The 24,180-nt window shown below is 36.9% G+C and overlaps 1 protein-coding gene across 1 annotated transcript in view; it reads left to right on the plus strand.

The window, feature by feature from the left end:
• Positions 1-434: 434 nt before the first annotated feature.
• The window catches only part of LOC129264850 (uncharacterized), a 28,761-nt gene continuing 5,015 nt past the window's right edge, over positions 435-24,180 (plus strand). The window contains exons 1-20 of the mRNA XM_064102114.1: positions 435-862; positions 4,108-4,312; positions 5,000-5,208; positions 5,672-5,835; positions 6,493-6,683; positions 7,388-7,488; positions 8,554-8,644; positions 9,035-9,164; positions 9,716-9,818; positions 11,307-11,663; positions 12,316-12,374; positions 13,089-13,661; positions 13,990-14,266; positions 15,910-16,021; positions 16,719-17,086; positions 18,633-19,294; positions 21,001-21,221; positions 21,786-22,033; positions 23,210-23,390; positions 24,016-24,122. Coding sequence (XP_063958184.1) covers positions 708-862; positions 4,108-4,312; positions 5,000-5,208; positions 5,672-5,835; positions 6,493-6,683; positions 7,388-7,488; positions 8,554-8,644; positions 9,035-9,164; positions 9,716-9,818; positions 11,307-11,663; positions 12,316-12,374; positions 13,089-13,661; positions 13,990-14,266; positions 15,910-16,021; positions 16,719-17,086; positions 18,633-19,294; positions 21,001-21,221; positions 21,786-22,033; positions 23,210-23,390; positions 24,016-24,122 — 4,514 coding nt within the window. The 5' untranslated portion in view covers positions 435-707. The remainder of the gene's footprint in view (positions 863-4,107; positions 4,313-4,999; positions 5,209-5,671; positions 5,836-6,492; positions 6,684-7,387; positions 7,489-8,553; positions 8,645-9,034; positions 9,165-9,715; positions 9,819-11,306; positions 11,664-12,315; positions 12,375-13,088; positions 13,662-13,989; positions 14,267-15,909; positions 16,022-16,718; positions 17,087-18,632; positions 19,295-21,000; positions 21,222-21,785; positions 22,034-23,209; positions 23,391-24,015; positions 24,123-24,180) is intronic.

Genomic DNA, 24,180 nt, shown 5'->3' on the forward strand with positions numbered 1-24,180 from the left:
ACCTATCATCCAAACCATTCCATCTCCTGACTACTCAAGTACATTCATATACGTATCTATGCATGTATATGGATCCTATGTGTATGTAGCAAGCCCCAAAAGTGAAAGAGGAGTATACCCTATTTGTTTAGATTCCACAAGATAAGAAATGGTCAGAACAGCTGGATCCTAATCCCTCTCTTGCCCCTACTTCCACAAATCTGCTGTCAATCATGGTATCTACTGGCAACGGAGGGTTTCAGCAAGCTCCGCCTTGTGTACACGTTTCGTGTACATTGGTCAAACATGTTGTAGACCCAGATCTGCAGGCTCTAGTAGACCTAGTCTGCTATGCAGACTCCTTGAATCAGCTGTGATACACACACTGCAGATGTGGGTCTACAGTTGTAGACTAAGCTAGCCCGGCGCCATCCACTCCAGCGCCACTGCACTGCACTTGCTCGGTGGATGGATCATGGAGAGCTCTGCGACCGCTAGCTCGTGCATAGCGCATGCGGGAGAAGATTTTCGAGATATTCGTGCGCGGTGTCTATGGCCTGAAGCCCATGCCCAATCGTGCCCAATGCATGAGCTGCGCGTGCGTGCGTACGACGTACGTACCGGGAAATTTGAAAAATAAATGCAAGCAAACGCAACGGAATTTTTGGCGTCCACATTGCTGAAAATATCTAGTTTCGACTGCAAGTTTAAGCTGAAAATATCTTAAGATGGAGCGAGACAACGAATCGAAGTCTACCGATGAATGGGAACTGAGTAAAGAGAATGTTCTGCCTTTGAAACAAGGTCGAAAAATGACGAATCTCACGGCTGCTCTTCAGCCACAAAACTTTGATCGGCAGCAGCAGCTGATTTTGCAGAGACAGTAAGTATGAAGGGGGAGGGGGTAAGCTAAGGAGGGGGTCTCATCATGTCTGTGTCTTTAGATTAATCTCGACATGAATTTCTGGCGCTAATGCAGTTTCGCCCCGGCCAACTTCGAGCAAATTTCCCCACCAGCTGACCAGAAATTGTTCACAAATGTCCCCAAACTAGGCACAAGCTCACGGCGGGATTTTCGTTTAACTAAGTCTAGACATGTCATGAGTTTTGACTTTTGTGATATTTTCTTCTTGGTTAAAAGTCGATCATTCGAAACTTTTTTACCACAAATTTGTGAAAGATGATTTGTTAAGAACTTAAGATACTAAAATTGGCATAGTTTTTATTGTTTGTAAACAAAGTGCATAGCTTTAGTCAGTAGAGGCGCACGGCCAATATTGGAGACTGTCTCCAATGTGGGAGATTATCTCCAATATCAGAGACTTTTGTAAAGAATTTGGGTATCCAATTTCAGAGACAGTCTCCAGTTTTGGAGACCAATTTCCTTTGTTTACATTTGCTGCAAAAGGATTACCTTGGCGGCAAATAAAAATGTGATAAGCAGATTCCTCATGAAAAATTACCCCTTTTCACCGTCTACTTTAAAATTTCACCGTCTACTTTTGTTTTGATAAGGTCTTAAGGATTTTTGTTGTCAATCACACACAAAACAAATGGGCTTCTAAGCTCAGTGAGACAAAATTTTGGGTGGAAAAAATCATGCTTTTGTTGGTGTTGTTTCTTTTGTCCTTTTGCAAAGCAAGTCTCCAATGTGGGAGATTGTCTCCCCTATTGGAGAGAGTCTCCCATATTGGCCGTGCGCCTCTACTGTTAGTTTAGGTCCCCCCATCATAAAACAAAGGACTTAGGGCTTTGACAATTGGCAGAAACAAAAGGAAGAGAAAATCAAGAACGTGGCGTGTGAAGCTCGGATTAAAAAATGTTAATCCCAATAAATTATGGAATTATGTCGGTTACAAGATGAAAGTTAAGCCCGAGATACCCCAGCTTCTCACAGATTCTGAGCATGGGCCAACTCTCACTCTCAGTATGAAAGTGTGAATGACCATGAGAAGGCTGAAGCATTGTTAAATCATTTCTCAAGTGTTTTTACAAATGAACCGGTAGGAGATGCTCCTATTCCATCTGACCGTGTGGTCACTTTGATGCTTGAATGCCATGGTTAAAAAAAGTTGCTTCGGTTAGATATTTCCAAGTCTCCGGGCCTAGATGATTTCCATGCATATGTTCTTTAATCACTAGCTTCTTCTTTACTCCTTAGCTAAGCAGCTTTGTCTGAGCATTTTTTACATGTAGCTAAGCAGCTTTGTCTGAGCATTTTTTACATGTACTGTACATGTAAAAAATGCTCAGACAAAGCTGCTTAGCTAAGGAGTAAAGAAGAAGCTAGTGATTAAAGAACATATGCATGGAAATCATCTAGGCCCGGAGATGTACAACACATCAACTAGATTGGGTGTTCTTCCCACAGTATGGAAGAAGGCTCATATTTCAGCTGTTTTTAAGAGCGGTGACAAAGCTTTGCCTAATAACTACCAGCCTAACTTTATAAGTCTAGATCTAACTCGTATTCTTTGTAAAGTACAAGTTGAGTCTCCTCCCAGGTCATATCATAATTTAAAGAAAGTTAATGTTGTCTATAATCTAGAGCATGTTGATACAATGAAGGATCTGGGCATAGATCTAGATGGTGGACTTTCAATGCCCACATACAAAAAATTGTGTCAAAAGCGAACAGGCTAGCAGGTTTGGTAAGGAGGTCATTTGTGTTTTTGGATGAAGATATGTTTAAGAGACTTTTTAAGGCTTTTGTTCGGCCTCATCTGGTCATGCTGTTTGGAATCCTAACCCTAACCCAGGGACAAGAAAAAAAAATAGGGTTATCACCACAAATGTAATGTTATTTCGACCAAATAAATTTGACAAGCAAAAAAGGGGGGGGGGGGAGTTATCACCGAAAAAGTAAAGTCATCTCGTCCAAAATAATATTTTATTTCGATTTTGAATGATGTATTTCTTTCCATCATAAAATACCAAAAATAGTAGGGGGGACATTTGATATTGTGTCCCCCCTACATTTCTGGGTAGGGAGGACGCGTCCCCCCCCCCCCCTGGGATTTCTGCCCACGAATCCAGTACAAAGTAAGTATTTGGCTGAATTTCATTCAAAATTCATTTGATTATTATTAAAAGAATTAATTCATGAATTACAATGAAGTTAGGTAGATGTCTATTTTGCACTATTTTCATGAAGATGTGAAAATATCACAGTTCAAATGATGAAGTGGTTTCTGAGATAGAAAAATCTCGAGGCCTCTTTACTAAAAACTGAAAAAGGAGTAAGATTAAAGATATATTGTTGTGATTTCCTAAAGCTCAAAACTATTATTTTTAGGGCATTATCATACTCGCCGAAATTGGAAACCAGCATGAAAAACGGGAGAATTTTCCATTAGAGTTGTATGTTAGTTCCCATTTCGGCGAGTATTTTATAGAGAGTTTTCTGGTGAGATTTATTTCGTCTGATGATTCTGACGAAACAATTCTCACTAGTAAGCCTAGTTTTGGTAAATCATAAAAAGTTTATAATTCCTTATTTGACCAAATAATGCCTTGCGAGGGGTGGTCTTTCATCGTCAATGTCATTAAAAAAAGGGTCCACCGGTGGAATTTTTAGCCAGATGAATATCGCGGAAGGAAAGCTTCACAATAATTGCTAACAAAGCATTTTGCATCAATTCCTTTTGAAAATCGATGGAGCAAGGATTCTTCACACATTGCATTGAATCAATGAAACTAAAAGTTCCTTTTTTCTTTTTTTTTAATACTTTATTTGTGCCTGTGTGTGTAAAAATTATGACATCTTTGGTTTTCACATAACTGTTCGTAATTGGCAGAGCCTCTGTCCAAGAGCATACGAGTAGTGGAATATAACAAATAGGAAGAAATATAACTTAATCTTGGGAGAATGCATTACTGCTGCCCTTGTAAGTGGTAAAACTTTGCTAATGTTTGTGGATAATCAACTGGGTGACCAAAATCTTTATGCAGCTCATGCTTACTTCTCTTTATGTTGATTAAGCTCTCTACAGACTATTGATGCACTTCTACTACCGTACACAACAAATCCTCAGAAAATGAATCATGTACAAAAATCAATCCTATGTGCGATTGCTGAAAATACCAACCAAACACAGTCACAACTTATCTTTTGTTTATATTCTGCAGGGGTTTTGAGACTGAGTTGAGAACCTATAATGGAGATGATCCCCTAGATCCTTGGATTCGATACATTCAGTGGACAGAGCAGAACTTCCCTCAGGGTGGCAAGGATTCTCACCTGGGTGTGCTCATACAGAAGTGCATTATCCAGTTCAAGAACAACGAACTCTACAAACAAGATAGTCGATATGTTTCCATCTGGCTTAAAATGGTATGTGAGCTCGTAGAAAAGAATCTAAAATGTTCTGCCTTTGCCCTTTATAGTGTTGCCACCAACAAGGAAATCTATATTACCAGATCTTTAATATTTAGAGCAAGGTCACCCGTAGGGTAGGCCAATGATGCCTAGCAATAGGGCATCCAAGGTCATGGAATTAGTTGGCCATTAGTAACAATGAACTTGCAATAAGATAGTAATTTTCACATATTTGTACATGTTTACTGAAAAGAGTTTGGGGGAGATGGGACTGAAGTCTTTGCGGCCCCTGCTTAGGATGGCTTTTGATTGCCTTGGATTGATTCAATGCCATGCATTACCTACTTAGCATATTTCCTGCAAAAATATAAAAATATATATAGTGAAGTATTTTAATAGTTACATAGTATTGTTACAGAGACAATTTTATTCACACTTTGATGTACACTTAAAGGTACTGCTGCTCCTAATTTAATATGCATTACCCAATGTCATAAACTCAGAATATGACTTTGAAACTTTGTAATTGATAATATGCAATCAGCAATTTTGGGTCTCCAATATTCATAGGAGAGCATGGTTAAAAGGTATTTGCCTAACTTGATTGCTTATTATCAAATAATTTTTAACATTACAGTATATTTAAGCCTTGCAGACCATGCATGTTCATGTCATTTAATGTTTTTGTTTTGTCTGTTACAGTATGCAATCCAGGCTCAGTATGACAGTGAGAGTTTGGAAATATTCAAGTTTATGCAAGCTAACCAGATTGGGACCAAGTTGACTCTATTTTATGAGGCATGGGCCAGTGAGCTGGAACAAGCTGGGAACACTAAGAGAGCTGATGCTATCTATAAAGAGGGTCTTGCTTGTAATGCACAACCACGGGAAAGGCTTGAAAGAGCCATGATGTAAGTTATGTTATAAGTAGAAAGACAGCATCATATTTTGACAATACCATGGCATTCTTCATGTTATTTATTCCAATCAAAATGGCATACATGGATATATAGATTCTATAAATATCCTGATGTGCCTCGGAAACAATGTCCATTGCTTTTTTTTTTTTAATCTGACCACAAAGGACTTCCAACCCATACCAAAATGATTTGGTTTTTTTTTCAATAAATTTTTAAAAGTTTGTGGTGACATGGGCAGGAATTGAAGTTCCTGGATTTTTCAGGTTCCTAGATAGGCACCTTAAACCACTCAACCATGGCACCTTCTCACTTTTAAATACTTTGAAATTTTGTCAAGATGTGAAAATGTGGTTTTTCACAATTTCAGAGAGGAATCTTTGTATGTCGATTGTCATCTGATAAAATATGCTTTTTGTATTGTAACAATTTGATGTTTGGATTTTTTTTTCCCCAGTGAATTTCAATCACGTGTTGGTCGGACTACTGTGCAGCAGATGCAGGAAGGAATGATGAATCCTACTACCTCTTCTGAAGATCAGCGAGCCACTCTCGGTGACCTCAGGGCTAGGGGGAAGCATCAGAAAATAGGCACAAGTCGAACTGGAGCTGCTAAGCTTTGTAAGCTAACTTTATATCTCCATATTATATGCAGAACTTGCTTTGCTAGATTTGTTAGCTTGTTCAAGATCAGGATCAAATCCTGGTCATTTTTTATTTGAGGTCCTGGAATGGAGTGGTAACAAGACTATCCAGGCAATAAAAACACAAATGAATGAATAAAAAGATAATATCTAAATCTTGGCCTCAAATTTTCATGTCAAATTTATCTAAGTGATGTCAAAGTTTGGGACAGGTAATTTGGGGTCATTAGGTTTTTATATCATATCATCAGTGGTTCGACACACTCTCTTCCTCACTTTGCTGTATTCAATTATTGAAATGAAAGTAGAGAAGAAAATGCATACATTCACTTCTGGATTGATTGCACAATAGTAAGATGTATGGGTGCTCACAATCGTGCAGTAAATCAGTAAATTTTGGTAGCTAGTTCCAGTTCATTAGGATATCAGTGAAAGCAATCCAAAGTGGACAGATGAGACTAAATTCCAGACTCCAGAGGTAAGAAATCATCCATCTTAGAAATTAATTCGACTATATTTTTTTCTTCCAGACAATTTTAAGAAGTGCAGCAGGAGATGCTGACTTTATATTGCAATTATTGTTATCTTTTTGAAATGCTCACTTAATAATAATTATAATCATGTTCACATGCAGCAAGTCGGGGTGGTATTCAGACTGCTTCAGCCCCACTCCAACAGCGAACCAACCAGATAAGCATATTCTGTGACGACGATGTTCAGAGTTCAGGGGCAGCCAAACCTACAGGGCAGTGGCAGCACCTGCCATCTCGGGCTGAGTCACGAAAGGAGAACACCACTTCGGCTGGTCAGTGGGCGAATCAAAGGGTATGTCTTGGCTACAGTACATGCTGTATAGGTTTTATTTATTTTCATTTTTATATATTTAGATTGATTTAAACTCTGGAATATATTGCATCATTTGATGTCATTTAAATCCATGAGATAATAAAGTGAATCAGTTGATGAGTCATTTGACGTCCGACAATGAGCAGCAGCGGGTGAATTTACCCACTTTTTGTTGTAGGCTGGAGTGTTTATATCTGATAACATGAAAGTGATTAGTTTAGATGCTCATAACATTAAATGTTTCCTGAAGTCTTTTTCAAGTGAAAGTGAACATATAATCAGAAGCTTAAACATTCGCAAACTCTTAACATGAACCAAATGATAATTGCCTATAAATTCCTGTGTATGAACTCTTCAGATCTTGTAGGGCATATATTGAAATTCTTAATTATACTTTCAAACTGAGCAACTTGCTCGGCTTCTGTAGAAGTGCGCATCTCCAAAGGGTTTAAGGATTTGCAAATCTAATTCCTTTTTTTCTTTTGGGGGGCATACAACCTTTAGAGAATTGAAATTCATTGTTAATGTTTGTCTTCAATTCTTATGTAGTACATCAATGCAAAGGCAACTTTGCAATTTTAAGTACTAAATGCCCCCATATTATGACCTTATTCATGGATTGGGGGGGGGGGGTATATTTAGTAGTACTAATTCTCATGTCAATTACTCTCTTCAATATAAAGCTTCCACAGAGGAACGTACCAAGGATGACATTTCAAGAAGTTAGCAGCTATTCTAGACCAGATTTTGATGTCCATGTGGATGAAAATGCAGATCAGATAACGTGAGTGCAAAAGAAAAATGTGATCTTAGGAAGAGTTATGTTGATTAATAGCCCTCTTTTTATTAAAACTGCACAACCAGATTTTGTCAACAACTGCATTTAGTTTAACCATGATCAAATGCATTGTAGATTTTCAGAGCTAACCATGAGTATTTAGCATGACAGAGCTAACAATGAATGCAAGACACACTTTACAAAATAGTATTTTCACAGTGAGTTGACTCATCTTATTAGCATGGAAGAATTCAGGGCAGACTTTCAATTGAACACCTTTGTTCCATGTTGGTAATGGTGAAAACTAAAGGGAGAAAAAGACAACAAAGAGATCATCCAAACTGTGCATTACCAAGATTATGACAATTAGCCTGTTCAAATTTTTGGTAATATTGATGAATATTATTGTTTACCTATTGAGTAGCACAAACTACATTAGATCTTGTCATGAGAGGGGAATAAATCCCTCTTTATCAACAGTTGGATAATCATAGAATAATTGATGAGATACAGCCAAGAATTAAACAAAGACATTGCTGGGGTATTCAAAACTCTAATTGGGGTACCTATATGTACACAGATCATGACATGTCCTAATACATAGAAGGGAAACTAATACACATGATAGTTGACTTTACTTCTGTAATTATGTGATGTTCATATTAAAGTTTATTCCTTGCAATATATTAGCACTACAATGAAAGCAAAATGATCTGTGTTGAAATTAAAAGCTGGAATTTAAGATTTTCCTTTGTTAAAGAAAAAATGAAAGCAGACCTGGAATCCACTGAGCATATGGTTAGCTTTCGCATTGTGTGTATGTTTTTAATTTCGTTAGCAAACATTGGGGTCTAATCTTTAAAACTACATGTATTTATTTATTATTTTTTTGTCCCAAGTATTTAGAGGAATTTTTAATAAATACAAGTTCACAAGGTTGACTGGAGGTTCATGAAATTTTTATATATTCTGCTGTGGATGAAAGGAAAAAAAATGAAATCTTTGGTTTCATCTCCTTTCAAGTGTGCAGTATTGAGTATCAATTTTCTTATTTTCTTTTCATTACCACAGAACTCCACATAAGCCACCAGAAATGGGTTACCAAGTTCTGAGTGAAAAGAAGCATCATAAACCAACAAACGCCCTTCATGCTATCAAACAGGTACGTATTCATATCAATTTTTCTCATGTCTGCATAGTAGAAGCGAGATGTAGGCACTGCTTTTGTGATGACCACTTTAATGACAATGTCATCACAATTAATTTGTTGTGAATTTTAGGTGAAAAAAAAGTTAAGATCATTCCTACATAGTCAACAAACCTAGGCAATTTAGTGAGGAGCATTTCATGAAAATGTACATAGTTTTCACCAACTACCTTGCTTGCAACCAATTAGGTGCTAGGATTTCTAATATAACTTATGCCATCTGCTGTTGAAAATAACTGACAAAGTTCCTCATGAACCACCCCTCTGATATTAACGAAAGCTTAAGATTTTGAATTTTTAACATGTATTGTTCAGCCAAAATGTTTGCTCATTCTTTATTTGAAGGAAAACGTGAATGACAACACAAGAGTGATGTACTGCAAGCACCTTATCTATGGTGGCGCTCGAGAGATGTCTTTTGAAGAACTACGTGGTATCAAAGACAGGACAAAGAGAAAAGAGAGAGAAATACAAGGTGATTATCCAACTCATATTTGGTAGCATGTAATTCTACATATATGTAGGTAATAGGTAATATGTATGCTAGTCACGTGTTGTTGCTTTAATTTCCCACAACTCTCCAGCAATATGTTTTGGGTGCAGCAATGTACCTCTAGCTGGTAAACAAACTTGAGATGCAATAAAAGAGAGGAAGCTACATGACAATTACATCGGTGTGCTCAATGAAGCTGACATTAACACATGTTTATGCTGGTTATGTCATAGAAATGAGCAGATGATGGCCTCCCCTGCCTGTGCAATCCATGTAGTTTGAGAGGTTTTCAATGATCTTCCTACAAAAATTCATTCTGTCAACTTATTTTATATAACAAATAAAGCACAGGTTTAAGTTTCTGTTGTTCTTTTTGTGGTGATGCAGCACAGTGAATTGTATTTACAATGGTTGCATAAAATTTTGAATACCTAAGATAGTCTTTTATCAATTAAATTATGATGGAATATATGATTGAGTATATCATATTTCTCTGAAAGTTTCTTACAAGGTTTGATTCTTCTTTTTTACAGCTAAAATGGAAGAAGCTGAAAGGATGCGAGTAGACATGGTTAGGAAGCAGAAGGAACAAGATGAAATGATTGCAAAGATGCAGGAGAAATTAGAACAACAGAGGTATGTCATCCATACACAGCATTAACAATTAATTCCAGGGTACTACAATTGATATTTACAATTGATTATCTCTTATGTTACAATGTACATTGCCCTGTGGTAAGGATCACCGAGTAAATTGTAACAGAATCTAACAAAGGGGTCACCCATTTTTTGTTTGTATAAATTTGTATTGCTGGTATGTGCTAAAAGACTTTGCAGGAGAGTAATTGTTCATTAACCCTATCTTAACTGGGCTATTTTAGACCAGTATATACTGGGGGACCCCCCCCCCCCCCCCCCCCCCGTGCATGCGCGTAGAGCCGGATGTAAACTATGAGACTGTGTAGTAAAATTTTCACAAAATTAATTGTTTATATTTTTTTATTCATTAATTAATTATGCAAATAAGCGTATGAAATTTGCCTTTAACTCAATTTATCTAGCTAGTTGAATCCTAATTCTTTGTGAGAGTATCAATTATTACATTTCTAACTAATATCTCCCAAAAAATTGCAAAACATTATTAATTTCTTATGTATTTCATTGCTTTTTAAATTCTTATGTATTTCTTGTTTTTTCAAACGTTTGTTTTTTATTGTTTTTTCCGATAAACTTTGTCGGGGATTCTTTTGCGATCATAAATAGCATAGAATAAATCCATTTAAACCAAGAAAAATAAAAATAATCATGCATTTATGATTTTTGGTTGAAAAACACAATTTGCATTGACTTTGTACACGGAATCACGTTTTTGAGCAATTTCGGGTCTGACATGCACTTACAAAACGTTGTGTAATTTCGGAATCGCGTACCCGGGCGTTGCAAATTTGGTCTCAAAAGATGCGCCAGATTTGAAAGTAAAAAGTCAGCAAGCGGCGCGGTCAAAAAAATTTGCCCGATGGTGTAATGACGAAATTTGTCCCCCAAGTTTAATAAGGGTTAAGGAGCATGGCATTATGTCAGTAAATGGAATTATTTCTAGGATATGAAATCTTACTACACTTGCCCATATGTGCATGTCTGTGAAATAAATTTCCAATGTTCTTGGTTTTCAGTTAGATTTCATTGTTTTACATTGTTTGGCTTTCTTAAACTGACAGAATTTATTGCATCTATTTCTGATGATAAAAATTTTTCACCTTAATTATAACTTTGACTCTAAGACTTTTAAGGAAATCACATTCTGGTTTGACTTTACTCTAGAGCAGACATTGATGATCTGTGATCACTTTTCAAGTGAATTTAAACATGATATCAAACAAACTTCCTCAGTACAGTTTGCTTTCAGCAAAAAAATTGATCTTGAAAAGCTGGGAGAATATTGTTGTTTGTCACCTTTGCTGTATATATATATATATATATATATATATATATATAATCAATTTCCACTCTGATTTTTGCATTCAACTCAATATTTTGACCCATGACTGACTTATAAAAAGGTTTGGATGAATAGGGACGATATATTTTTCTGCTAAAGGATAACGTTCTTTATTGTTTTCTTAGGATCCAGCAGGAGCAGTATATTGAGTTACTTGTGAAACAGAAGATGGAGGCTATGGCTCCCCAAATGTCTCAGCAAGTGCAGCCCACAGCGGTTCATCCCACACCCACTTTACCCCCACAGCCTGCGCCAATGGCACCAGCTTACTCTGCGCCAGTGGTACCCCAACAGCCTGCTCAAGTAGCGCCATCACAACCGGCACCAACAGTACCCACTGCCCAGTATGCATTGTCTCAAGAAGGCTTCCAGACACAAGGGTCTTCAAGCAAATCTACTGGTCTCTCTCATACCTCACCCTTGGACAGTATCGTAGCCTGTGAGAATATCACCAAGCAAAGGAATAGATCAAACTCAGGAGGGTATGTATACAGGGTTTATCATTTGATACTTGTTTTATTTTGGCAGCCTGACATTTGAGTGTTGGATGATCACAGTAAGGTTATGTATATCTTCTCCAGTGAATTATCAAATATTTAGAAATGCAATTTACCACACAAAAATAGGTTTTTTCAATTTTTTTTTCAACCATTTTTCAAGTATCTCTGATCATCTTGCTTAGTCTTAGGTCACATGATCAAGGTCAAATATTATTTAGGGTCAATGAACATAGTATTTTATTATCATATGATTGGTGTTTTTGTGAATAAGTACTCTATTGTTGTATTCAAAGTCAGCACTGCTGCTATATTGAGAGAGACGCTCCACTTGTGGCTCCATATCTAATTTACGGGGCCAAACTACATTTGGTCACTTTTTTCTTAGTGATTCAGAGATACAATGTTTCAATATTAGATTGGAAAATTTTATAGCCTTTTAGAATTTTTTTTAATTTTTTAATTTGAATGTAATACTGTTTTATGCTTATTACAATCAGTTGATTTCAACTTAGTAGTTTCAGACAGGAGGCATGTGATTGTTGTATATATGACTGGTATTATAGAATTGATACATTGAATAATGCTTGCTGTTTTACAAGATTCTTTTATTATTTCTGTGTTTTCATCTTTTCAGAGACTCTACTATCACTTGTACAAAGCAGCTTCTATTTGATGATCTGACAAGTGCAACTGGTATGAACGTTTCATTTAACATGTTACATTGGAATTCTTTTAGAAAAAAACTATAAAACAAAAGATATCATACAGGCATGATATTCTCCCGATTAAAATCTGAATTCCTATTTTTTTTTTTTTTTTTCAGATTTGTTTTGTTTTGTTTTTTGTTAATTTTTTTACGTGAAATCCTTTGCCTAAGAACATTCTCATACTGTTTTTTACTGCTTTTTTAAATCAAATGATAAAGCTATTATGCAGACTCACCTTGAAAAAATCACTTTCGATTTCTTTACTATGCAAGAGCTTGTAACCTCGACCGGGGTGCCTCTGACTTCGGCTGACTTAGCCACCCTTGGCTTCTTTTCAGATTTTTTTTTTTCAGAGGGGAATATCATGCCTGCCTTTGTAGTTTTAGATTTTTCTAAAAGAATTACACATATCCTTTGCATTATTTCAACATTGCTTTTATGTTTGCCCAAGATTTAAAAGCAATTCTTTCATGAATTATCATTTAATTGTAGCAATCAAAAATATGATTTCTATTACAGGAAACATTCAAAAATTATAAACTCTCATGTTTCAATTTGTCAAGGTCAGCAACAATGGTCAGCTTTGGATTCACATTGCAACTTCTTGAATGCATTTAACAGTTTTGAAGAAGTTGTTGGATCTGTAAATAAAAACAAAGTCCATTCCCTTTTTTTTACCTCCTCCTCTTTGTCTTGATAGGAAACTTCAATATATTCTGTGACCCAGATCAGGATCCTCCAGCTAAACCAGCCCCTCAGTACCCCACAGTAGCTACTGCTGCTGCAGCTAAGCCACCAAGTGCTCCCCTGATGGCAGCGCCAACTCCCTGCAACCCATCTTCCACCTCCGCTTTCTCTATCCACCCACAACCTGTGACTGCTCCACTTTCAAAGATTAGATCTCAGACAGAACAAGACACTATTACCCCAAACCAAAGCTTCCTGTCCAATACCAGCTCAACAGTTACCCAAGGAACAGGCCTCAATGATGAGAAGACACCCCAATCCTCCATGATGAGCGACAAGACCCCATCTTCTGCATCTTTTGCATCATTGAGCCGCTCCAGGAACGGTCGGTTGAACCAAATACGAACCCCTAAGGGTCTGACTGCGCCCTCGCCGACCATCAACACAAAGGAAGCTCTAGGAGTGATTAATGCTATGCTCAATTGCTCTTTGAAGAGTAATCAGTTTGATTTGGATGCTGAATTCCAGAATCAAGTCACCCACAAGGAGAAAGAATTTGAGATGGAATTTGCAAATGAGAGTAGCGGTAAGCAGGATCTTGTGGATATTTTTTAGAGTGGACTCACATTTGAATGATAATTACAGAGGGGTCTTATTAAATGAAGGCTATGGAAATAACTTTAATTCAACACACCAGTCCAACCTCACTGGGAGGCAATGATACGTCACATTTCAATAAATCTGCAAGTTCAAATTTTGAAGCAATCAAAAATCAAAATCCTTTTTTTTTTTTTCATATTCGGTCATTTATTATTTAGTGGCCTGAAAAGTTTATTCTAGTACATGAGGTTATTTTCTCAATTTTTGTATTCTTTATTTTATTCCCCCCCCCTTTGATATTGTGATCTTTCTAGATGTAAAGCCATTGAGCAAGGGTGCAATATTTGAAGATGCCAGTGCTGACAACCACATCAGAGGTTTTGTAGGACAAGGCATCATTCCTCGAAGACAGCCTCTGGCTCCAAGGATGGGTCAGTCCAACGAAGCACCACAACAAGTAGTTCCACCATCATCTGCATTCTCCTCTATACCTATCTATCAAGATGATGTCAAGACAGAGATCAAAGAGGCAGGTGCTGGAAAGATCACAATATTTGAAGATGAGCCAGTGGACAATACCAAAGAAAACACGTAAGTTGAAATGATGTGTAAAGGGCAATGCAACCGACTTCAGCTTATCCAGCTGGGTCAGTTTGGAATCCATCTGTACTCATGATATGGCTTGATTGGAGAGAAATTTAGTGAGATACTGGCTCAGAGACTTAACCAGTTACAGTGTAATCACAGGTTATGGGAAAGATAATGGACAGATAATATCAGGCTTGTGTAACCGCATGTTGTGATAGGGAGCAAGTGTTCAACAATCACACACTTCATAGAGAGGGGTCACAATTCTGGTCTATGAATAGAAACAAATTACATTGCTAAATGATACATGAATATGCACAGATGTGGGTGCATCGGTAGGTTTTGTGAGCGCAAGGTAATTATGGAACTGTTAAATCCTCGAGGCGCAGCCGAGTGGGTTTAGACTAGTTTCCATAGTTACCGCATGCTTACTCGTCCTACCGATGCACGAACCTGTGTATCATTTGTTTTTTAGAATGGTGGAATTTTTGGCTAATTTTTTTTTTTTTTTTTACAACCATGCATAAGTAATTACTGGACGCATGGCAAATTTATCTGGCCATGCGTCTGTTAATATCTTATGCATAATACCTATTCTACAATGCATATCAAAAAAAAATTTACACTTAGAAAAAATCATGTAAAATTATACATTTATAATATCCTGAAGATTTTTCCACATTTTAACATTGGTACAGATCCGTTTAAGCAAATGACGTTGTAACTGTCGAAAAAAATATTTCCGCTTGAGTGAGCACCACTTACTTTTGAAAAATTAGTAAGAAATTATTTGCGCAGAGCTTTGAAATAGTTATGCGAATAAAAGTAGACCTTAGCTAGGTAAATTGATTTGAATATATCTTTTACCTTTTTAACTTGTTTCCTTGCCCAAAACAATTTGAAGAGTGCATTGCACCCCACCCCACTCCCCCACACACAGAGGCCATCTCGACGATATTAACTTTACACTGAGCTGTGATTTACATGAAATGGCTTAGGCTTGATTTTCATTTTGTTAATCATTGTCAAGCTTGGAAAAAATGTGGAGAAACAAGTATTAAATGAAAAATAAAATGTAAACCCACTTTAAATGATAAAAACTTAGTGAAAAATGCTGGAGATGTCTGATATAAACTTTTGTTCAGATTTAGTTATGTCCTCAGATCCAGCTGGCACAAAAAGGGTAAAGGTTATGCTTACTAACTGTTGAAATTTCAATTTGGGTGGCAAAATTGTTACAAAATGCTTGAATGTATCCATTTATTACAATTGACAAAAAGTGCAATGGAAAATATATGAGAAATGTTTCGCAGGGTAAGTTTGATTTCGCCCTTTCCCCTTGACACAGCGTGAAAACTAGCATTTCTGCGCCAACAGATTTCTGCGAGCTTTACAAAAATGGACAGTGCTCACTCAAGTGTAACGTTCTGTCAAAACTTTTACTTCATTGGATAGATGAGACCCAAACCCAAGATTATATGTGAAAAAATTACCCACATGTATATTTTTTAATTCCCAGGGCTTTTTCAAAGCGTAAACTTTTTTTGATACGCACTGTATAAAGGTAATTTATGACATGTTTAAAGAATACCACGTAATAATAGCAATCAAGTAATCCTGTAATATTTCCTTCATATCTTGTACAGGCCTCCATCAGATTACAAGCAAGTGAAAGATAGGAGAGAGATGACAGGTATTCTGCAATCTTCAAAGGGTGTACCATTCATGCCCCTAGAAGATCAGGAGCAAGAAGAAGATGTGAGTACTGAGGAGTTTAACTAGAATATAGAAAGCCAAATGGTTTCTCAATCATTATTCATGGCATCAGCTAATGTTTGGTTGTTCGTGCATGCTCTTATACTAAACATGCATTTCAGTGCCGAGTATATTTATAGACACATTTTCAAAGAATCGTTTTAAAGTAAAGGCAAACTTTCTAAAGATGTACAGAAATTCTTTCGGCTTTTGTCACTTTTTACTCCAGTCATTTGTGTTTGTCATGTGTAACTTTACAAGCTGACTTCTGAAACAGCCCCCTGGCTTTCCATCATATTAAAAAATTATATTAGAAAGTAGCTTTGAAAAATAAAATCCTTTTCAAATTCAATTCATAATATAACACAAATTACCCCAAAAAATATAAGAATAGAGGGAGGACACAAAATTCTGGATGGTTCAGACAGAATTGTCAGTGAGAATATGCATGGGAGTAATGTCATTAATTGTGAAAATAATTGGCCCTTTCCTTGTTTTTGCAGACTGGATGTTAACGAGAGGTGTGTGAGATGCGAACGTGTTCATGAATCTTAAGAATATTTCAAAGTGCTGATTTTACTTATTGCTGACACAGTACATGTATATGCTAAACCTTATGAATAGATTATTTAATGTGTTGGTATTTGAAGGAAGCAAAGTGTTTACTTTTGTCTCAAAATGACATCACTGTCCTATTTAGGGAGTGGAAGCAATGGAAGTACATCCCAGTAGTGAACCTTCTCAACAGCGTGACCATACCATGAATATAACCCTACCACCGACGGGAGCTGGCTCTAATTACTCCTTTGATTTAGCAGCCCGTATGGCTTCTACACCCTTCAACGATGCGTCTTCCCACAAGCTTTCTTTCATACCCCCTATGAGTACTATCAAACCGAGGGAGGTGGAGCAGTCCCCCACCAAAGGAGAGGTAGTTCTGCCCAGTGGGGCTTCTGATGTCGGGGGATTGAAGGTTGGTGCTTCTGCTTCTAGAGTGGTACACACGTCAGTTAATGAAAGCTTTGAGAAGACTGAATTCACAGTTAATCATTCAGGTGGACATCTTAGGTAAGCACAATTGACAAGACCTGCTTTAGAAATGTTAAATCTTTCTTACACTGCCATTACAAATGCAATTTTCCTTTAACCCTAAATAGACTGGGCTATTTTGATGCCTAAGAAGAATGGGGGGGGGGTGCTGATTCAGCCCCCCCCCCTTATGATCTCGGCCGTGGATCGGGCGATCATGACGAAAATTGGCATGCACGTTACCCATGGCATAATCTACAAAACTATAGGATCAAATTCTGCGGAAAATCTCATTGCTAATTAATTATGCTAATTTATGCATAAAATAAAAAATTGCTCTAATTAACTAAATAATGCCCCTAAATAGCTAATAAGACTCTTAATAGGAATCTGATCAATAAAAAGATTTCAACATCACATTTATTTTCTTATATATTTATTGTTTTCTAAATTCTTATGTATTTCTTTGTTTTTCAACTTTTTAGTTTTTTCAATGCACATTGTTTGGAACTTTATTTTGACAAACAAGATGAAATTAATTGATTTTAATCAGTAATAGGAAAAATAATGATATATTTATAAATTTTGGCTAAAAACACTATTGGAGTGCATTGGATTTGTACATGAATTCACGTTTTGAGCAATTTTGGGTCTGCATGCACTTACCATATGTTGCGTAATTTCGGAACCGCGTAACTGGGTGTTGCAATTTTGGTCTCCAAAGTTGCGCGAGACTTGAAAGTAAACAGTCAGCGAGCGATGCAGTCTATAATTAGGGTTAATCCTTGATACATTACTGATACTTCCCTGCATCTAAGATATAAAAGAGTACTGGACAATAACAAATTATCTACCAGAATAATTCGTCATATAACTGTTTTTTGTTAATGTTTAGATAATGTTATTTTCTATAGAGACACACTTTTGTTGGTTTATGGTAGGAGTGACTTTGGGATCATTACCGTAATTTGAATCTATCTTTATGATGTATACACATGCATATCAGACAAAGAGGATATGCCTTTTGAATAAACCATTTCTTCCTGGAGAAAGAAAAAAAACATGTTGATGAAAGTATTCTGGTTATTGAGATCTGTTACATTCATTACATGCTAAAATGCTACTGTAGCATGGGAACAAGAGATCCATTCTTCCCTTTGCATAGAACAATATTTAAAAGAGAAAAAATAATAATTAGTGAGGTCAAGAGAGAAGCTCAGTTTTATTTCATAATTATTATCATGCATGTCTTTGTCATAGCATAAATGGAACAGATGGTGCTAATTCATTCAAAATGAATAATTCAGGGAATTTCCTTGTGGAATAATAGATGAGCACCAAGTCATTGCTTACAATGATTGTTTATTTAGACTTCTTGCGTTGTATTTCAATACTGCATTGATGAGTCAAATGTTATTTACAAGGGAGCCGACCTTAATGCCCAAATTTATCAATGAAATTGTAAAGAGAGCACCCTTTTTAAATCATGTAAGTAATAATTGGGTATTGTTGTGATATACATAACAATGTAGTTTTGTTTACCTGCAGGTAGTGTAAAATTGTTTGGATTTCTTTGTTTACACAGCCCTATCATGGAGACAAGTGCAGAGAATGCCCGATCATCGGCCTCAAGCTCTGCCTCAACCACCAACTCACATGCCTCTGCTTCCTCTCTGGAAGGTCACCAGTCATCAATCAACACTCAAGTAGAAAGAGAGAAAAATGTTGCGCCATCTGTCCAAGGTTTCAGCATCCACATGGATGAAGATCCTCCCGTCCAATGTCAGAAACAGGCTGGATCTTTATCTTTGGGCTTTCAAATCCATGTTGACAACCCAGAGCCCATCAGTGCTGCCTTGGAGGCTGGCAACAACTCCTGTGCACAGGACCACCACGTCCAGATTGGAGGAGCAGAACTGTCTAGGAAAGAGTTATCCTTCAACACCCAATCGCTTCTCGAATCACAACCAAAGTCAAATGACAATGGCCTCCTGCACAAGGATGATCTGCCAAACTTGGAGATGAGCTTTATCCCAGATAGGACAATCCAGGATGTGGAACAAGTGGAGGAGGACATCACTGTCTTTGGAATGCGAGATGAACCTCTTGACTACAGCGACCCGTTCAATGCTGGTCTTCAGAACCTTCTACTGGTTGGCCTATCCAAACCTCTGTCCATGTATAAAGGAATCTATCAGCATGAACAAGTGATGCAAGAAATCAAGCCAGGCCTTGCTGTTAGCTTTGGTAAGTCCTTATTATAATGGAAACAAGAGAAATTCAGGTATTGAATTCTTTAAAAGCCAAGTTTATCCCAACAGAAAGTTGATATCAATTGATGGAAAAAATCAAACAAATGTGTTGCTTTGTTCCACAAAATAGTTATATGCACAACAAGCGCAAAATGCAAATGAGAGAGTCGATAGATGAATTGTTAGCACTTAGCACCATATAAGATAGTCCTGAAAAGGACTGCTGGGTATTCCTTTGAACTATAATAGTTCTTAGAAGGTCTGGTAGTCTCAATGCTTCAAGCCAGTGAACTCTACTCTTCTTCAGGAGTGAAGACTTGAGCGAAGGAGTCTGTATATTTATCTGAGAGAGCTGATATTGAAACACACTCACTGTTAGCTAGCTATAGATTTAAAACATTCAAAGCTTCATATTTTGTGATGTATGATATAAATTATATCCTCGTATGCTGTCACATTATTAAATATCTTTGATTACAAATTTGAAGCCGCTTATGAATTTGAGTGTGAATATGCAAGCATACATTGGATAGGGGAAGGCGGGGTAAGTTGAGCATAGGGGCAAGTTGAGCCACCACCCCCAGGCTAATAATGAATGAGTCAGACATTGTGGTGATGTCATTTATTGATGACCCATTGCATAACCCTCAACCCCACCACATTGTTTTCAACTTTGGAACAAAAAGTACTTTTTTAGAGGGAAAAATACAAATTTCAGCCAAAAAAGTAAAATAGGGTGTGAAATAGATAAGTGCTTTTTACCCACACATATCTTTAAATATATTATAGAAATAAGAACAATATTGTTAGTCCAGGTATTGATTCTCACTCTTGTCATAGTCTTTTACATGATGGATGCATAAGAAATGTGTGGATGTGAAAATATCGCAAAAAGTTTGAACCAACGTGGGGCAAGTTGAGCCATGGTAACTCTTATGGTAATGTATAATGAAAAATTAAAAAAACATAAAAAGCCATTGATATGCAGGCAGAAAGGAGCAAATTCACATGACAGTTCTTTTAATTTTTGAAGATGTTAGTATTTATAGAGAATTAGCAAGTGAAAAGACTTTAAATGAAAAATTGACATCCTGGTTCTCCCGCATACATTTTGTACATAGTTTTTGTGGCTCAACTTACCCCAGACTGTGGCACAATTTACCCCACAGATGGGGCAAGTTGAGCCATTTGACATCAGTTTTTTCAAAGGTCACAACGACTTTCAGTGTGGGGTTAGAAAGTTATATATAGGTGAAAAATATCTCCCAAGAATCAAATTTAAAGGCAAGGTACTTATTTCTACAATATTACTAGTCATATCAATTTTAACATGCAAAATGCAAAAAGTGTCACAACTTACCCCGCCTTCCCCTACACATAATACAAAAATGCACAGTATCTCTATGTTCTTACATGAAAAAGGGAACGACTTAATCACGTCCATTATAAATATCTTAAGTAAAGCAAGATATCCTTTATCTGCACATTTACATCTGTACATTCTTTGTTCATCATTTTCATATATTTGCTCCACAGTGCTCGTTCCAGCAGGCAAATCATAATACCTCATAAAAAATGACTAATTTCATGTCGGTATTATGAATTCAGGGCTACTGGATTACTTAATTGTATTTCTAAATATTGGAAGCTCTGCACTAGTTAATCTTGTCTCCTGCTTTTTTTTGTTGTTGCTACCGTTAGGTGATGAGATCCATGTGTTTAATGTGATGAAGAAGGTAGGAGAGGGAGCCTTTGCTACCATCTACCTGGCTGCATGCCTTGATGCACAGGACATGAATGACATAGAAGATGAGTTCCGCAGAGTAGCCCTCAAGGTCCAACACCCTCCATGCCCCTGGGAGATGTACATCATCAAAGAGTTACATGCTAGAATTAGCAGATTGCCTTCCCAGATCGATGTGGTGAGTTGTTCACCTCAAATCCAACTCTGTTGTGATGGATGATGCCCTGCTGATCGTAATATTTTCAACCGTAATCAGACCTGGGTGGGGATTGCGCTGAAAAACCGCTTATATTTGATCATCCGGTTACTATATGCTAACAAGCATTCATGCTTTCTTAGCAGTCTGGTAAAATAGCAACCACCACCACCGCTCATGTACTATATGCCCCTCCCCTTATTTGTGTGTCAAATCCTAAGTAGAGAAGTACATTTTTCTGTACCATAAAAAATGAATCAGATGCCTGTGGAAAATACCAGCTGGGATGTATAAGGGGGAGTAGATGCCAGACTTGAGGGTTATAATCTTATTTTTCTGTCCTGACAAATATATTTCATGGTTTTTCTGTTATATATACATGTACATGCATGAATAAGCATTCACTTGAATCTCCTTCATTCTCTTCAGGTAGATTTCTCTATTATAATTTGGATGGTGTTTGTGTCACAGTGTGATAATTAATGAGGAAAAGCATTTACTGTAACTTGATCCCCGGTTGAAACTTACCAATCTCATTCTCTGCAGCGTCCGTCCTTGATGAATGCTGAATGTGCACACATCTACCAAGATAGGAGCTGCCTGGTGACCGAGTACGAAACTAAAGGCACCCTTCTTGATTTCATCAACACATACAAGCAACGAAAAGGAAGAGATATGCGAGAACAGTGGGTCTTGATCCTGGCTATCGAGATCCTGCAGGTTATAGAACACATGCATCGATGTAAGATCATCCATGGTGATATCAAGCCTGATAACTTCCTTATCAATTCAAAGTAAGTTTTGTTTTTGTAATATTTCTTTCATCATGTTACCTATATCATGCTGTGTTTGTTATTTAAGGAACCCCAGGGACATTCCACACTGTCCTTTGCCTATCTTGGAGCTATTTGCCATTGTGACCTAGTGCACCCAAATCCCACAGCCTGAAGGGCATGGAGGAGTTTTCTCAAGTATGGCATCATGAAAGTTAAACATTTAAAACTTAAAAATAATAACAAATGCTCATGTGATTGTTTATATGCAGTGCCATATTTATTTTACCTAGAGGCCTAAGTAGCAAGGGCTCATGAAGTGCCCCAGGACCTGTCTTGGAGTGGGACACTCCTTTGACATGCCCTTGCTTTTAAGGTTATGATAATGGCATGAAAGCAGTATGTGATTCTAATGTATTTGCCTCTAATTTTGCTTTCATTTGTTTGTAATAATAGTTCTGTAAGGAAGCTTCTCAAGGAAACAAGCATCAGTCAATATGAAAGAATCTGACAGTTACCATTGTCTTGTAGTCTATGATAATAGTATTAAAGGGGAAGTTCACCCTGACAAAAAATTTATTGTAAAAAAAATAATGAAAAATATTGCAGAAGGTTTGAGAAGAATCCATTAATGAATAAAAGGTTATTAGAATTTTAATTATTTGATTTGTGACATCATATGCGAGCAGCTTTCTTACACATGGTAAAAATAAATTCAGTGCAATGTCATTTTCTCAGAAAATTGTAAGTGGTTTTTACTGTACTTTCAGTATATCAATAGACAAATCATTTCACAAGTCATCACAAACCATCGAAAATTGAAATTTATGCATTTTATATTACATAACATATGGGCAGCTGCTGATTTATGACATCACAAATCCAAAATTCATAATTCTAATAACTTTCTTAATCTTTTATTGATTTTCCATAAACCCTCACCAATACTGTTTATTATTTTTTATGCTGTTTTTAAAACAAAATTTTCTTCATGTTGAACTTTCCCTTTAAATTGATCAAATTTTATGTGGTAAATGGTTTTCATGCAGGCCATTTAGTAGCCTTTGGGGATCAAAAACCTTATCTTGCAACTGCCTTTGTAAAGGGAAATGAAAATATAGTTTTCTATCAGTCAGTATGCCATGCAAAACTAGTAAAACTCAATCTCCCTCCCTCCTCTCTCTCTCTCTATTACAGAAATGATGAGAAAACAACATGCAATCAGGATGCTTCCTCTGGGAACTTTATAAAGTTGATTGACTTTGGGCGTAGCATTGACATGACCCTCTTCCCTGAGGGTACAACGTTCACAGCCAAATGTAAGACCAGTGGGTTCAACTGTACAGAGATGCAGTCTAATCAGCCATGGACATACCAGGTGCGTATGATGATGGCTCAATATAACCTTGTAACACAGAGCTCAGCGATTAATTCATTCATTCATTCACTCATTCATTCATTTATTTATGATGACATGGTGATCATTATGTGCATTCATTTTTACATATCAGATGTACAATAAATTGATAAGCTTTGTGTTACGGAGCCTTGGTGAGCCTTTCACGAAAGAACCAGTGAGATGTTTTATTCAACAGTTACCATAATAACAGTCAGACACCAATTGAAATTCAGGGAAAATTGTCATGACAAATGTTGATGATATGCTGTCCAGATCAGCAAGATTCAGGAGAGTTTGAGAAAAAATTTCCATAAGAAAAAATTTGGGGATGTGTGATTATGAGAGTGCTTGACTTTGTTCCCAATTCGGAAAGATTATGACACCATCACTCTCATGCATGTCTGATAAGTTTTTCATGAGGAATGGTGTAGTAAGAGATGTTATTCATTTTATGACAGTCCAATACACCAGTAGTTTTTTTAAATGCTACCTGCTCTAGGATCCAAGACTCCGGCTTCAGAAAGTGTTTGGGTCTGTAATATTTTGTTTTGTGGAGCATGTTATCCTCGTCATATTTACAATGCTTTTGATCTGAATATTCCAGGTTGATTATTATGGAATTGCTGGCACCATCCATTGCATGATGTTCGGAAAGTACATGAAGGTCTTCAAAGAGAGAGGCATCTGGAAAATGACATCCACAGTCCCAAGGTCAGTATTCAGAAGTTTTTCAGAATTTATGGAAACATATGCAGTGCGAATCAATAAA

Source organism: Lytechinus pictus, chromosome 7 (genome assembly GCF_037042905.1).
Source record: "Lytechinus pictus isolate F3 Inbred chromosome 7, Lp3.0, whole genome shotgun sequence".
NCBI lineage: Eukaryota > Metazoa > Echinodermata > Echinoidea > Temnopleuroida > Toxopneustidae > Lytechinus > Lytechinus pictus.